The sequence below is a fragment of the Oreochromis niloticus genome, linkage group LG6 (assembly GCF_001858045.2).
Source record: "Oreochromis niloticus isolate F11D_XX linkage group LG6, O_niloticus_UMD_NMBU, whole genome shotgun sequence".
Classification (NCBI taxonomy): Eukaryota; Metazoa; Chordata; class Actinopteri; order Cichliformes; family Cichlidae; genus Oreochromis; species Oreochromis niloticus.
The window spans coordinates 27,996,821-28,011,480 of record NC_031971.2 but is presented as its reverse complement, the minus strand read 5'-3'; the positions used below and the strand labels follow the sequence as shown (position 1 = coordinate 28,011,480).

At 38.9% G+C, this 14,660-nt stretch overlaps 1 protein-coding gene across 1 annotated transcript; it reads right to left on the bottom strand.

Annotated features, from left to right (window-relative positions):
• Positions 1-8,223: 8,223 nt before the first annotated feature.
• LOC102078738 (CD209 antigen-like protein E) lies at positions 8,224-14,166 on the bottom strand. The gene is made up of 8 exons (XM_005463264.4): positions 13,965-14,166; positions 13,767-13,856; positions 13,470-13,532; positions 11,944-12,006; positions 11,804-11,866; positions 9,316-9,458; positions 9,104-9,204; positions 8,224-8,963 (listed from the first exon to the last, which is right to left on the bottom strand). The coding sequence occupies exons 1-8, from the start codon at positions 14,095-14,097 to the stop codon at positions 8,819-8,821; spliced, it is 801 nt and encodes a 266-aa protein (XP_005463321.1). The 5' UTR covers positions 14,098-14,166; the 3' UTR covers positions 8,224-8,818.
• Between the last annotated feature and the right edge of the window lie 494 nt (positions 14,167-14,660).

Here is a 14,660-nt window from a genome sequence, read left to right as displayed (position 1 = left end):
ATACAGTCCAGTATATAGAGAGACGAGACGACGAGGCTCCAGTTACAGCAGTGCAAGTAAACAATAAATATAACAAGAGTAAGAAAATAAACATACACTTTAGTACTAGGGGTAAAGGGATCAATAAAAATTTAAAAGTTACAGTTTGATGATTTAAAGTCTCACATACAACCCGTCAAAAGGGGAGGGGGCCCTGCTGCTTCCAAATAGAGCACATTTCATTTATAATGTTGTAAATCCAAGCTCATTATGTATTCATGATTTGAATCCTGGGTTGTGTGAAATCTCAGAAATAAACCCTAGACAAAGTGAATCTGTGAACTAAGGTGTAGGTCTATGTCATGTTGTGGTGATCCTCGGGTTGAGGGATTTGTGTTCATACTGGAGTGCAAAATTAAAACCAATGGAAGATGGACAAGAAAAGTTCAAAGCCATCAGGTCCTCAGTTTAGAAAAAATAGAAAAGAAGAGGAGGAGAAACGAGCAAAGGATACAGGTAAGCAGATGTGTCATAATGGCAGGTCATCCTGAAACAATCAGAATCAGAATACTTTATTAATCCCTAAGGAAATAATGTGGATTACAGTTGCTCCAAGAAGAAATGGTAAAAATAGCAACAGTAACAGTAACTCCAAACAATACATTATGTTACAGATTTTAATATTAATTAGTCATTGTCAATTGTTGATTTGTCCTGTTCTCATTGTATGACGAATTATGATGGCTGTTTGGTAGCCGTTTGCATACTATGCATACTCTCTCTTTTCATATGTGTGTGTGGACAACAGTTTTATGTTAATGTACAATCCTTAATATGTTTTCTGTGTGTGTGTGTGTGTGTGTGTGTGTGTGTGTGGTGTGTGGTGTCCTGGCCTGTTTCGCCCAGGGCGCCAAACAGGCCAGGACCGCCACTGTCAGACATATTTGAAAACTAATGGCATTTTGTGGCAGCATGAGACAGCTGTAACTGTCACAATCTGCTGTGTAGAATGAAGAGTAGACCGATATATTAAATATTCGTTTATTGGGTGAGAAAATCAGAGCATGTCATAACTGCTTTAAGTCATACAGAATAGATATCAGAGCCTTAAACAGGCTGACTTCTGCTAAATGGGTCAAACTGAGCAGAAAGTATACAAACACATAACATCCTTTTAGAATATGATGTAACACTATAGATCAACTTACCTCAAAATATATAAAGCATATAAACAATTACAGCAATATGATGCAACAAACACAGCAGTACTACTAATCCAAAATACTCAAAGCTTCATAGAACTGAAACAAACATTTATTTTTAGCTCCATTCTGCTGCTGATACATACTTTAGGTTTCTGAACATTAAACTTGTTGCTGCCTTTCATAGTGTGTAACTTGAAGGCCCTGAGTACTTTCTCCCACACTGAAAACACTGGAATAATAAAATTATTTGAACATTACCTAATAAGACTGATTCAGGACAGACAATTAGTTATTTTAAACTTTCCTAGCAGTCCTTCACAAACAGGGAACAGTCTGTCTATTCTCTCCATCTGTCAGCTGCTGTTGGCTCTTCCTCCTCCTCTTCCTCACACACTGCTGAGTTTGTCCTGGTGGATCATCAGGGGTGCAAAGCCTCACAGATGATGTGCAGCAGTGGGTCCCTCAGTCTGTCCTCACTCTGGACACTTGCAGTCGTCACACATGGAAATCAAATGTGTGATAAGCTGCAGGATTCAAACACAAGTGTAACTTATAAATACATGTTCATACTTTTATTCCACAATCAGAGAGAAAGAAAGAGAGAGAGAGTGCAGGACAGACAGACAGGTGACAGTCTCAGGTGTACACACTGCTACAAAACAGCACAAGAGAAGGAGGATTTAGTGTTTGTGTTATTACGAGTGCTAAACAAGAAGAGTTCCCAGATGGTCCAGTGGACACATGTGTGACTCCTGTGATTAAAGCATCTTTCTTTCAGCTTAACGAGTGAACCGTCAGCTCGTTCAAACACACGTTAAAGTCCGTTTGGCTCGACACCACCGAACAGAGGCAGCAATATAACATAGCTAACATTAACAGTGCAGTGAATCCTGCTGGTGCCGTCATATTCAGGACTGCAAACCGAGCAGCATCACTGACTTTCAGCTTGTTGTGTTTGTGGATATATGACTGACTTTAATTATGCATAAAATCATCACATTATTTGTAAGATTAAGGTCGACTATTGAACGGCGTATATTTTAAAGTAAAGGCTTTAAAACCAAGTTAACGCTGAAAGTACAAACATCACTAATGTCACATAACTTTGCCGACATGTGGCCAACAGTAATGTTTTAATGTTCTTCATCATTAAACAATTGCACATAAATAAGTGGCATAATATTCAGTACTCACTTTTGAGAGTTCACTCTTCCGCTGCCCCGCTTCAACCTTCCGTCGTTTTTTTCGGCAAAACTATCCACACCCACCACCGCGCTATGAATTCTGGGATATGTTGGGCCATGAAGGATACACCGACCCATCCTTCAAATTCAGGGAAATGAAGGAGGCATTTGAGGCTGCATTTGGAGCAGCCTTCAAATTGGGACAGCCTTCGTCGCGCCGCTGTGACGTAATCAGCCTTAAAATGCGGCCTTTAAGGCTGCAGACCCTGAATTGGGATACAGCCAATATATACACAAAAGGAAATCAGGTCAGAGAGGCAACACCTGGGGAACACGGCTGAATGTGATCTAACTGACGAGACAGCAGAAGCAAAACTGAACAAGCAGCAGACAGGACAAGAGAATGTCAAAGTAAAGCAGGAAGTCACACACAATGAGAAACAAACTAAGACACACGGGCTTTACACAGGGACTGGAGAGAAACACATGAACAAGACAGACTAAACAAGTGACACGGAACACAGGGGAGGCATGATAACAGTAACCAAAAGCCAAGATAACAAAACCAAGACCAGAAAGAAAGTACAAATAAGGAGCATAGCAGAATATGATGAGTATAAGAAACAAAACCTAGAACACAAACTTAACAAAATAGTAACAAAGGCCTGAATGACAACAAATACAAAACACAGAACTATAATATAAGGATAATAAACTAGAAAACTCCTAAACATTCCCAAAACTCAAAACGCTGCGTCACAGACCCTGGACCATGACAGTAACTGTAAACAGCCCAGTTTTGGTTGCACTTAAAGAAAAGAATAGAATAGCTTTATGTGGACATGTACAACAAAATTTTGGCAAATCCCATTCATGTTCAAGTTTTGTTGTGAAAGTCTAAAGCCATAAACCAGATTAGCGGCATGTTAAATGGTTAAAGTCTCGGTTGGCTTTATAGTTGAAAATAAAGTAATTTAGCCTGCTCCTTTTCATGCATGCTTGCATGTTATTTCAAGGGAAAGCATGGTTTGTGTGTATGAAAGGACAAAACTGTTGAAACTGTTGAACCAAATGTGAAATAAATAAATAAATGAAATGAAATAAAGAAACATTTTGGGGTTGCCTATGTTAAATATAAACATTGCCATATCTTTTATCTGGTCATTGTGCATATTAGAAATGTTATATATTGTAAGTTAGCTTTTAACAAGCATGTAATAATTACATTTAAATTAGGTGGTCTTTTTTTTAAACACATATCTCTTTAGGCCTGAATTGACGATGGCAATACCACACATTCAGACACAGTAGTAGATGGTGTTTTGAGTACTATATGTGCTAGTCTAATTTGATTATAGGATTCAAGGAGCTTTATTGTCATTCGCATCACATGTTAACATGAGGTGGAAAATTAGGTATACACGGTCCCGGAGCAAAAAGAAACAAAATAATACAGATAATAAAGATACAGAATTTAAAAAAAAAAAAAAAAGTAATAAACAATAGTTTTTTTGTTTTGACAAACAGAATAACAAGTAATAAAATAAATACGATAAATAATGCAATAAGTAGAGTACAACAACCTGAGTACCAGTATGGAGTATGGGTATAGAGTGTAGGTATAAATATGGGCATAAATAAATACTTTTAGCAGCAAAGGGCATGATGCCAGCATTGATAAAGTGACAATGTCAGTAAGTGTCAGTAGTGATTAAGGTGCTACAATAGCAGTTCCTGTCCATTTATGTATTGAGGAGTGTCACAGCTTCTGGAATGAAGCTGTTTCTCAGTCTGGTTGTTTTGCATTTAATGCTCCTCAGCCTCCTGCCTGAGGGGAGTGGGACAAAGAGTGTGTGTGCTGGGTGAGTGGGGTCCTTCGTGATACAGGTGGCCCTCTTTCTGCATCTGGAGGTGTATAGGTCCTGTGACGGTTGGGAGGCTGCCTCCGACCACTCTCTGTGCAGCCTTCACCACCCTCTGTAGAGCTTTCCTCTCTGCCACAGTGCAGTTTCCGTGGCACACATTGATGCCAGAACACAGAACACTCTCCACCGCACATCTGTAAAAGGAGATGAGGACTGAGCTCTCAAGTCCCGCACACCTCAACCTACTCAGGAAGTACAGCCTCTGGTGAGCAGAGATGGGCAGTAACGCATTACTTGTAACGCGTTACTGTAATCCGATTACTTTTTTCAAGTAACGAGTAATGTAAGGGATTACCATTGCAAAAACGGTAATTAGATTACCGTTACTTTCCCGTAGGAACGCTGCGTTACTGCGTTACTAAAACCATGAGTTTTTTGCGAGAATGTCTCATGACAGTGACGTAAGCGAGTGCGACGTTCGTGACAACAGCCTGCAGATCAACAATGGCTAATATATCGAGTGCGGGAGAGAGTATGAGCATGCAGCGTTTAAAGCGTGGAAGTACTGACCTTATTTTGAGTTTGATTCCATAAAAAGTGACAAAAACATTAGTGTCCGTTGTGTGTGGGAAGAAAACTTCTTTTTACAGCGAAAAAACCCCCATAAAGTTCCAAGCAAGCACCGAGTGCGCTACGACTGTAGTGGGAAATTCACAGAGAAACTCGCGGAGTCTTCAACTGACCGCTGCGGCACACCTACACCAGGGTAAACCTCCGCCTACCCCAGTCCTGCTTTACAGGTGAAAATAGAGCAACTAGTCTTTGACTTTATTTATTTTCTGCTGTGTTTTACTTGCATCTATTTGAAAGAGTGAGTGTAAACACAAAAAAAATATTTTATTTTATGTCCTGGAATGTGCAGAAAATAGGTTTAAATGTTAAACAAATTTCTTCCAGTCAGAGAATGTTGCATATAATTTAATTTTTGCTTGATGCATAAAGTTAAAAGATTAAAACTAATAAAACAAGTTTTAAGAAGAGACTTTTCCATTTGATTACATTTTGTATGATGGATTATGCAGAAAAAGTAGAATTGGGCTGAAAGATCTATCGCTTTATTACCTATTCAGGTTGTAAATTGTATTTTTAAAAAGTAACTAAGTAATTAATTACTTTTGAAAATAAGTAATCAGTAAAGTAACGGGATTACTTTTTTGGGGAAGTAATCAGTAATTAGTTACTGATTACTTTTTTCAAGTAACTTGACCAACACTGCTGGTGAGCCTTCCTGATCAGGCTGGAAGTGTTGTTTTTCCAGGTGAGGTTGCTATCTAGGTACATACCCAGGTGTGGGGCATTGAGTCATAGGCCTTCTTGTAATCAATCCAGGCAGTGCAAAGTTGGTCAGCCTAGTCTTGCATTCTCGGCTGACTGCTTGGTTTACCAGTAGCTGGTGTTTTGCGCCTCTGGTATTCGTGTCAATAAAGTTGCCTCAAAATTGGCTTGAGCTTGTTTTTCACTCACTGTTTATATCTACAGATTGTTGTATTAATGTGACTGGTAATGCCAGAGGAGGTTTGAAAACTGCAGTTACTAATTCAGCAGAGCATTGGTAACTTTTATGCACCTCAGCACTCAGTGACTCAGTAACTATATAGTCTACCACTTTGTGGCTGAGCTACTGTGGTTAGCAGGAAGTAACGGTAATCAAATGCTAGAACATCACTTATCAAAACCGAAGCACAAACTCTGTGCTTCCAAAAGACACGAGCAAGATAAACGTACTAAAATGACGATGCTAATTCAATGACCTAAATTACGAGGAAAATAAACAAAGGCAAGGAAGATAAATAAATCAATTTACCTTCCCGTCATCATCACAGTGGGTATAACACCCACTGTGATGATGACGGGAAGGTAAATTGATTTACCTTGTACTCCAGAACTACTACAGAAGTACTCCAAAGTACTCCAGTAGTTATTGGTTCCAGAACAGCTGATTAGAGTTATTTCAATCAACTCTGATTGTGTCACCCCGAGTTAAGTACCCACATAGCAAAATTGGTATGGCCCGGATCAGGCCCACACAATGTGCTTACACATGGCCCATATACCGCAAAGAATGACGGCCCTTTGGTGGCCCAGACCTGGTTTGCCAGAGGTGGCCCACACATGGGCCAGCACAAGGCCAGTTGCATACACACTGGTGGTCCTGTGCTGGCCCATGTGTGGATTACCTCTGGCAAACCTGATCTGGGCCACCAAAGGGCCGACATTCTTTGCGGTATGTGGGCCATCTCTAAGTGGTGTGCAGCCACGGGCCAGTTGCAGACACACTGCTGGCCCTGTGCTGGCCCAGAACAGTTTCAGCTCTGGCCCCAGATGTCAGCCTAATGTGTACCTTAATCAAGCCATGTAATAACAACATGTTCCAGAACATGCAAAACAAACATGACGAAACTCTGTTCAGACAGTGAATGGACTGATTCTTATATAGCGCTTTTCTACTCTCCCAGATTACTCAAAGTGCTCGATACAACATGCCACATTCACCCAATCACACACTTTCTCTTAACTGAGTGCTTCCTAACTACATTCATACACATTCACACTCTTGACATGTAGACTGGAGAAGCCAGGGATCGAACCACTAACCTTCCGATCAGTAGGTTACTAGGTTACTAGGTTTTGGATAAAGTGTACACTCACAAACCTGTCAAACCTACATTTGAAACGTTGGCTACGATAGCAGTATAGTATTGCAACATGGCATTTGGGTCTTCTAACTGAAATAGGAAAATAGGAACATAAATAGTGCCATCACTGCCAGACCTGGCACACATCTGGTTGACATACACCCTACCATGACACCAATCAGTCAGAAGTGCCAGCTTGATGCCGGACCCAGGGAAGACCTGTTTTCTATGGGCCTGGGCCACATAAACCAAACCACAATCGAGCCAGATATAGCATGCCATCGAATAAACAGTGGCATACGTCTTATCATGCCAGAAGTCAGCCAGCAGTGCCGGCTTGATACCAGATCCGGGCCAGACCTGCTTGCTATGTGGGTACATGCATAATCAGAGAAAGAAAGCCAGTCATCAGTGGAGCACCAATATCACAACTTACTATGGCAACAGCTAAATAAAGACACTTTGACTGATATCATTTAATGACTGACTATGAATTTGTGAACAAATTTAATCATGAAATGTTCAAAACAAAACAGTCTGCAGCTGCTTGTAAAGCATCACTTTAAGACACATTTTTAGAGTACTAAAAAGCCTCATTTTCTCTCATGTATTCACATCATTTTCAAGATCTCCACTGTGATAGACATGCTTACATTATTGTGACTGATTACACTATGAAAAATGATTGATGTGTATTACGTGTCTAAAGCTTTATACAGATAAGTTTCATTTAAACAGTGAATGCTACAGTAATATACACTAAATGTTTCCAGTGCAGAGAAACAGGGTGTTTTAAGAAATTTCAGCGTTTGTTGAAATGTAAACTTGTCCGAACTGATTTGCTCTGCTTTTCTCAGCGATGACTGCTCGTCTGCTCTCACTGGTGATAGTGTTCATTTAAAATGCTTATGCAGGTATGTTTTTGTACAGGCTTTGTAGAGTGTGTGTTTTCTGACTGCATAGTGATCACAAAAGAACCCCCCAAAAATCATTAATTATGTTAAATAGATAACCAACAGGGTTAACACTCATTCAAAAACCATGTAATGTCCGATTTGTGCAACATGAGAATATGGCAGAAAATTGTCAAATTAATTTACAGTGAGTTTATGTTTTCTGGCTTCTGCAAGGCTTAAATCAGAGTATTTCCAGCTGCGAGAATGAGTTCATTTGTGAAAACAGTTTTTGACATGGCTACACTGTATAAACATACCTCATAGTATTTTAGTTGGGGGACCAGGGTCCCCTGAATGTCGATCCTGCTTCCACTGAATGTGTACTTGCCAGGTTGGCCTTGCAGTCAAAATCACACCCGCTATCAGCAGTTTTTCTCTATAATCTGTGCACTTGGTATTTAACTGGGCTAAGATTTAGTGGCCTGGAAAGTAGGCCCCAAAGATCTGTTAATTTTTAAAGCCTGATTAACCTGTATGAACACTCGGGTGAGATATAATAATACACAGGTCTTTACTTTTACAGTTTCACAAAGGGCTTAAAAGAGAACATTCACATTTTAGACTTTTTTAATGCAGGATATTTTATTAAAACGATTTAGCAGGAAGAAAGCAAAACTGTAACCCACATAATTTCCTTAGGGATAAATAAAGTATTCTGATTCTGAAAACCCAAATCAAATAAGAATAATCACGTAATAAAATCACTTGAGTTATACTTCTATCTATCCATATCTAAATATGGGTAGATGTACTCTGTTGCAGGAAGTAATGATTGCTACACAAATGAAGTGGTATGCAGATTGAAGGGAGAACATTTCCTTCAGTTAACATTTGAAAACAAGCAACAGTTTGACAATTTAAATTAAAGTGCTCATAGTATAAAGAAACGAAACCTCAGTGTGAGATTTGTCAAAGTATATAACATATTTTGTTTCACATATGTTTTTCACAGAGCCAAGAGTATTCGTTTTCACACACAGCATCATTCCAGTTGTTTTCATTAGAATAGTAATGATTTATTACTACACAATCTTCATTTCTGCCTTTAAAATTGTTGGGTTCCCCAGAGTACCAGAAGCTGAAAGATAAAGAGGATAAAATCACAACACAAACACATGCAAATTAGAAACAACTTAAAATCACCAATTTCATAATATTTACAATCTTAAAATGTAAATAGAGGAAATATTTCATTTGATTAATTTTTAAAGTGGAAACCTTGCTGTTAATGGAGTCTCATCCACCCATTTCCAAACTCCTTCTGTCTCTCTGTCAGTCAGTCCAATCCACATTACCTTCTGCTGCTGCGTTATGAATTCCTTACACATAAAGATAAACATGCAGCAATCAACCATTGAAATGATGTCACACATATTTGTTTTACTTAAATGTTTCACTCTGTTATCTAATTATATCATAAATGAACATACCTGTTCTTCTCTGCTGCTGATGATCGCCAAGACTGCGCCTCTTTGCGAACAGTCATCTCTACTGTCTTGCCAGCTTTTCGCGATTGAAGAAATATAATAGAAACTGCCGTTGAAATACAGCCAACCTTGTTGCGCATAGTGAGCTTTCATGAGAAGAAAGAATAAACTGTAGTTACAATATTCTACAAACCTAAATAACACCTGTGAAATAAGTGTAAAATGTTAAAGGATACAACATAGTTTTCATTTGAATCACAGAGTGTTGTTTGGTATTGTGTATATGTAGTGCTGTGAAATGGTATTTCCCCTGTCATGTGTTGTTGTTTGAGCTAGTTATTTGTGGAACCAAAATGCAGAGACACAGAAGGAAGGAGTAAACTCAAAATGGACATTTATTGATGAAAACCCAAACTACACAAGATCAAAAGCACTAGAAGATACCTGGAGGAGGGAGATAAAGAGCTAGGGTACACACAGATAAGAGAGCTGAGGGATGGTGCCACAATAGATGGAGGGAGACAGACACAATATATATTCCTGATAACAAGGGAATAGGTAACACAACTGATATAATGAGATGGGGAAGTAAACACAACACAACACGTAGAAACAACAGAACCGGGAAAATAAAATGAACCTGACACAGAGGGAAGATACAGGGAGTGCAGAATTATTAGGCAAATGAGTATTTTGTCCACATCATCCTCTTCATGCATGTTGTCTTACTCCAAGCTGTATAGGCTCGAAAGCCTACTACCAATTAAGCATATTAGGTGATGTGCATCTCTGTAATGAGAAGGGGTGTGGTCTAATGACATCAACACCCTATATAAGGTGTGCATAATTATTAGGCAACTTCCTTTCCTTTGGCAAAATGGGTCAAAAGAAGGACTTGACAGGCTCAGAAAAGTCAAAAATAGTGAGATATCTTGCAGAGGGATGCAGCAGTCTTAAAATTGCAAAGCTTCTGAAGCGTGATCATCGAACAATCAAGCGTTTCATTCAAAATAGTCAACAGGGTCACAAGAAGCGTGTGGAAAAACCAAGGCGCAAAATAACTGCCCATGAACTGAGAAAAGTCAAGCGTGCAGCTGCCAAGATGCCACTTGCCACCAGTTTGGCCATATTTCAGAGCTGCAACATCACTGGAGTGCCCAAAAGCACAAGGTGTGCAATACTCAGAGACATGGCCAAGGTAAGAAAGGCTGAAAGACGACCACCACTGAACAAGACACACAAGCTGAAACGTCAAGACTGGGCCAAGAAATATCTCAAGACTGATTTTTCTAAGGTTCTATGGACGGATGAAATGAGAGTGAGTCTTGATGGGCCAGATGGATGGGCCCGTGGCTGGATTGGTAAAGGGCAGAGAGCTCCAGTCCGACTCAGACGCCAGCAAGGTGGAGGTGGAGTACTGGTTTGGGCTGGTATCATCAAAGATGAGCTTGTGGGGCCTTTTCGGGTTGAGGATGGAGTCAAGCTCAACTCCCAGTCCTACTGCCAGTTTCTGGAAGACACCTTCTTCAAGCAGCGGTACAGGAAGAAGTCTGCATCCTTCAAGAAAAACATGATTTTCATGCAGGACAATGCTCCATCACACGCGTCCAAGTACTCCACAGCGTGGCTGGCAAGAAAGGGTATAAAAGAAGAAAAACTAATGACATGGCCTCCTTGTTCACCTGATCTGAACCCCATTGAGAACCTGTGGTCCATCATCAAATGTGAGATTTACAAGGAGGGAAAACAGTACACCTCTCTGAACAGTGTCTGGGAGGCTGTGGTTGCTGCTGCACGCAATGTTGATGGTGAACAGATCAAAACACTGACAGAATCCATGGATGGCAGGCTTTTGAGTGTCCTTGCAAAGAAAGGTGGCTATATTGGTCGCTGATTTGTTTTTGTTTTGTTTTTGAATGTCAGAAATGTATATTTGTGAATGTGGAGATGTTATATTGGTTTCACTGGTAAAAATAAATAATTGAAATGGGTATATATTTGTTTTTTGTTAAGTTGCCTAATAATTATGCACAGTAATAGTCACCTGCACACACAGATATCCCCCTAAAATAGCTAAAACTAAAAACAAATTAAAAACTACTTCCAAAAACATTCAGCTTTGATATTAATGAGTGTTTTGGGTTCATTGAGAACATGGTTGTTGTTCAATAATAAAATTATTCCTCAAAAATACAACTTGCCTAATAATTCTGCACTCCCTGTAGGAGGGAGACCAGGGAACATAGAAAGATGAAATACAAAAACAGATGTCACTTAGAAGAACAGAAACTAAACAAAACCAAACAGCAATGTCAGCAATGACTAAAACAAGAAAAGAAAATTCTGCATAAGGCAGTACAGTAAGTCTTAAGTAAGGAAACCATAAAGAGCATTTTCACCTATACCCGATAACTGGTTGTGCAACCCTGGTAGCAAGAAAACGATATGATCATGTTATCTTCACTGGTATGAGTTTCATGCTCACACTTACCAAAGTCCTCTAGCTTCCTCTTCAACTCCTCTCTCTCTTTTGTCAGGACATTCAGCTGCAAAGCTGCCATAAGATAAGAGAGACGAGCTGTTACATACGTTGCCAGTTTTCTGATTACTAATGGAAACACGTGTATTCACCCATATAATCGAGTTGCCTCTTCTGCTCTTCTAGCTCCTTCTTCATAGAATCCTGCTGCAAAGCTGATATTTTTAGAGAGGTTACCAACACTTGGAACATAAGCAGAGCATGATAAAAAAGTATAATTTTAAACTGAATGTATTGCATAAATGTATGAAATTCTACACTACCAGTCAAAAGTTTGGGCGCACCTTCTCATTTAATGTTTTTTCTTTATTTTCATGAATATTTACATTGTAGTCTCACTGAAGGCATCAAAATTATGAATGAACACATATGGAATTATGTAGTAAACAAAAAGGATTAAATAACTCAAAATGTGTTATATATTTTTGATTTTTCAAAATAGCCACCCTTTGCTTTGATAACTTGCACACTCTTGGCATTCTCTCGATGAGCTTCATGAGGTAGTCACCTGATATGTTTTTCCAGCAGTCTTGAAGGAGTTACCAAAGATGCTGAGCACTTGTTGGCCCCTTTGCCTTCACTCTGCTGTCCATCTCATCGATTGGGTTTAGATCAGGTGACTGTGGAGGCCAGGCCATCTGGGGCAGCACTCCATCACTCTCCTTCTTGGTCAAATAGCCCTTACACAGCCTGGAGGTTTGTTTGGGGTCATTTCCTGTTGAAAAATAAATGCTGGTCCAACTAAACGCAAAATGGATGGGATGGTATGTCGATGTAAGATTTTGTGGTAGCCATGCTGGTTCAGTGTGCTTTCAATTTAGAATAAATCCTTAACAGTGTCACCAGCAAGGCACCCCCACACCATCACACCTCCTCATCCATGCTTCCTGGTGGGAACCATGCATGTAGAGACCATCCATTCACCTTTTCTCTGTTGCACAGACACACGACGGGTGGAACCAAAGATCTCATAAAGATCTCTGACTTATCTTTAGTTCTTAAAGTAATGATGGACTGTCGATTCTCTTTACTTAGCTGATTGGTTCTTGTCATAGTATGAATTCTAATAGGCTGTCAGTTGTGTACCAAACTGACTTCTGCGCAAGAAAACTGATGGTCACAACCCCATTAAGAAGGCAAGAAATTCCACAAATGAACCCAAACAAGGCACACCTGTGAAGTGAAAACTATTTCAGGTGACTACATCATGAAGCTAATTAAGAAAAGGCCAAGGGTTTGCAGCACTGTCAACAAAGCAAAGGGTGGCTACTTTCAGCAATCTAAAATATAAAACATACATCAAGTTCTTCATCATTTTTTTCTTTGCTACCTTATTCCATATATCTTGCTTCATATATTTGATATCTTCAGTATGTATCTACAATGTAGAAAGTAGTAAAAATAAAGACAAACCATTAAATGATAAGGTGTGTCCAAACTTTACTGGTAGTGTATATAGTTCATGTTTGTTTGCATACTGTAACATTTTATTCATATTTCTGGCAGCTTTATTTAATTAATATGTGGCATTTATAAAACCTGACAAATTATGTGTGCACAATATTTAATAAGCAGTTATTTGTGACTATTAGAGGGCTTTTGTCCCCATGATGTTTACCACAGTTTATCTTCGTCAAACTGTCTTCTTCATTAGTTAGATTTTTACAGGTGACCTCAGTACCTAGTGGAGAGGTTAGCATAATATCAGATTATGACCACCCAACACAACATTTTTCTTTAAAACTATTTTTTTTAAATAACTGTAACTATAAACTAGTTTAGGGACATCATGCATGATTTATACATAAGTGGTGTTAGACCAGTGGTGGTAGACCATTCTGCTGTCTGTTTCCACAATAACAACATTTATTAAGATGAGAAAAAGATCTTTAAATTATAATTAAAGCCATCTTACGCAGAGCCAGACGCAGGGAAACATTGAGAGCAGCCTGTAGGATACATAAGAGACAAAAGCTCCCAGCAACCCATTTATGCAGCTTTCCTCCTGTAAAAGGACCACACACACACACACACACACACACACACACACACACTTACATTCATTACACAGACTAAAAAGTGTCAAAAACACTAAAATTTCATTGTGTCTTACCTGGCACAGATGCAGCAACTTCAACACTTTCATCAGTGAACCGGTTCAAGGCAGCACTCCTGGCTGGAGAGCTGAGGTTTCTAATATCCAGAACCATACCAGATTCATCTTTATGGCCCTTCATGTTTAACATAAATTAATGTGACTTTGGATAAGCGTTAGTCCCTGTGCCTTGTTTTTCAAGTTGCTTACACAGGAAAATACTTTCTTCCTCATTTGTCTTTTTTTTTTTTTTTTTTTTTCAAGAAAATGTCATCGTGCTTTTAACCTCATTGGACAGGAAGGAAGAGACACATATAAAAGTGTCTAGCAAGCAGCAGATTTCCTGTCTTTTTTTTTTTCATTTTTATTGTTTGTTTTTTTTTAATCAGTTGTACTTTATCAAAATGAAACTTTACCATCCATGCTCTTTACTTCTGTCATACATTCTATTATCATCATTTCTTTATCTACTGTATTTACTCAAAAGAAAAATATTTGTTTTTTCATGTTTGTCTCTTAAGGCTGTGTTACTGCCTGTCTGGTTAGTTTGATTATAAAGACATTTATTTTAAAACAGTTATGTGAACAGAAGAAACAAAGATATTTCTATATATCTATTTGCGTCTTATAATTTGCCTGAATTTTTATAATGGAGACCTTTATTTGGTTAATTATAAACTTTAACCTTAAAAGTTACTCTAGACACTGGTATCC

What these genes read in the sequence shown, in the direction of transcription:
- LOC102078738 (XM_005463264.4), bottom strand. Translation starts at nt 14,097, where the DNA reads ATGTTAAACATGAAGGGCCATAAAGATGAATCTGGTATGGTTCTGGAT. An exon ending in TTTGACGAAGATAAACTGTG is followed by an intron (nt 12,007 to 13,469) that starts GTAAACATCATG and finishes TAAAAATATCAG; the next exon opens with CTTTGCAGCAGGATTCTATG. An exon ending in GAGACTCCATTAACAGCAAG is followed by an intron (nt 8,964 to 9,103) that starts GTTTCCACTTTA and finishes TTTATCTTTCAG; the next exon opens with CTTCTGGTACTCTGGGGAAC.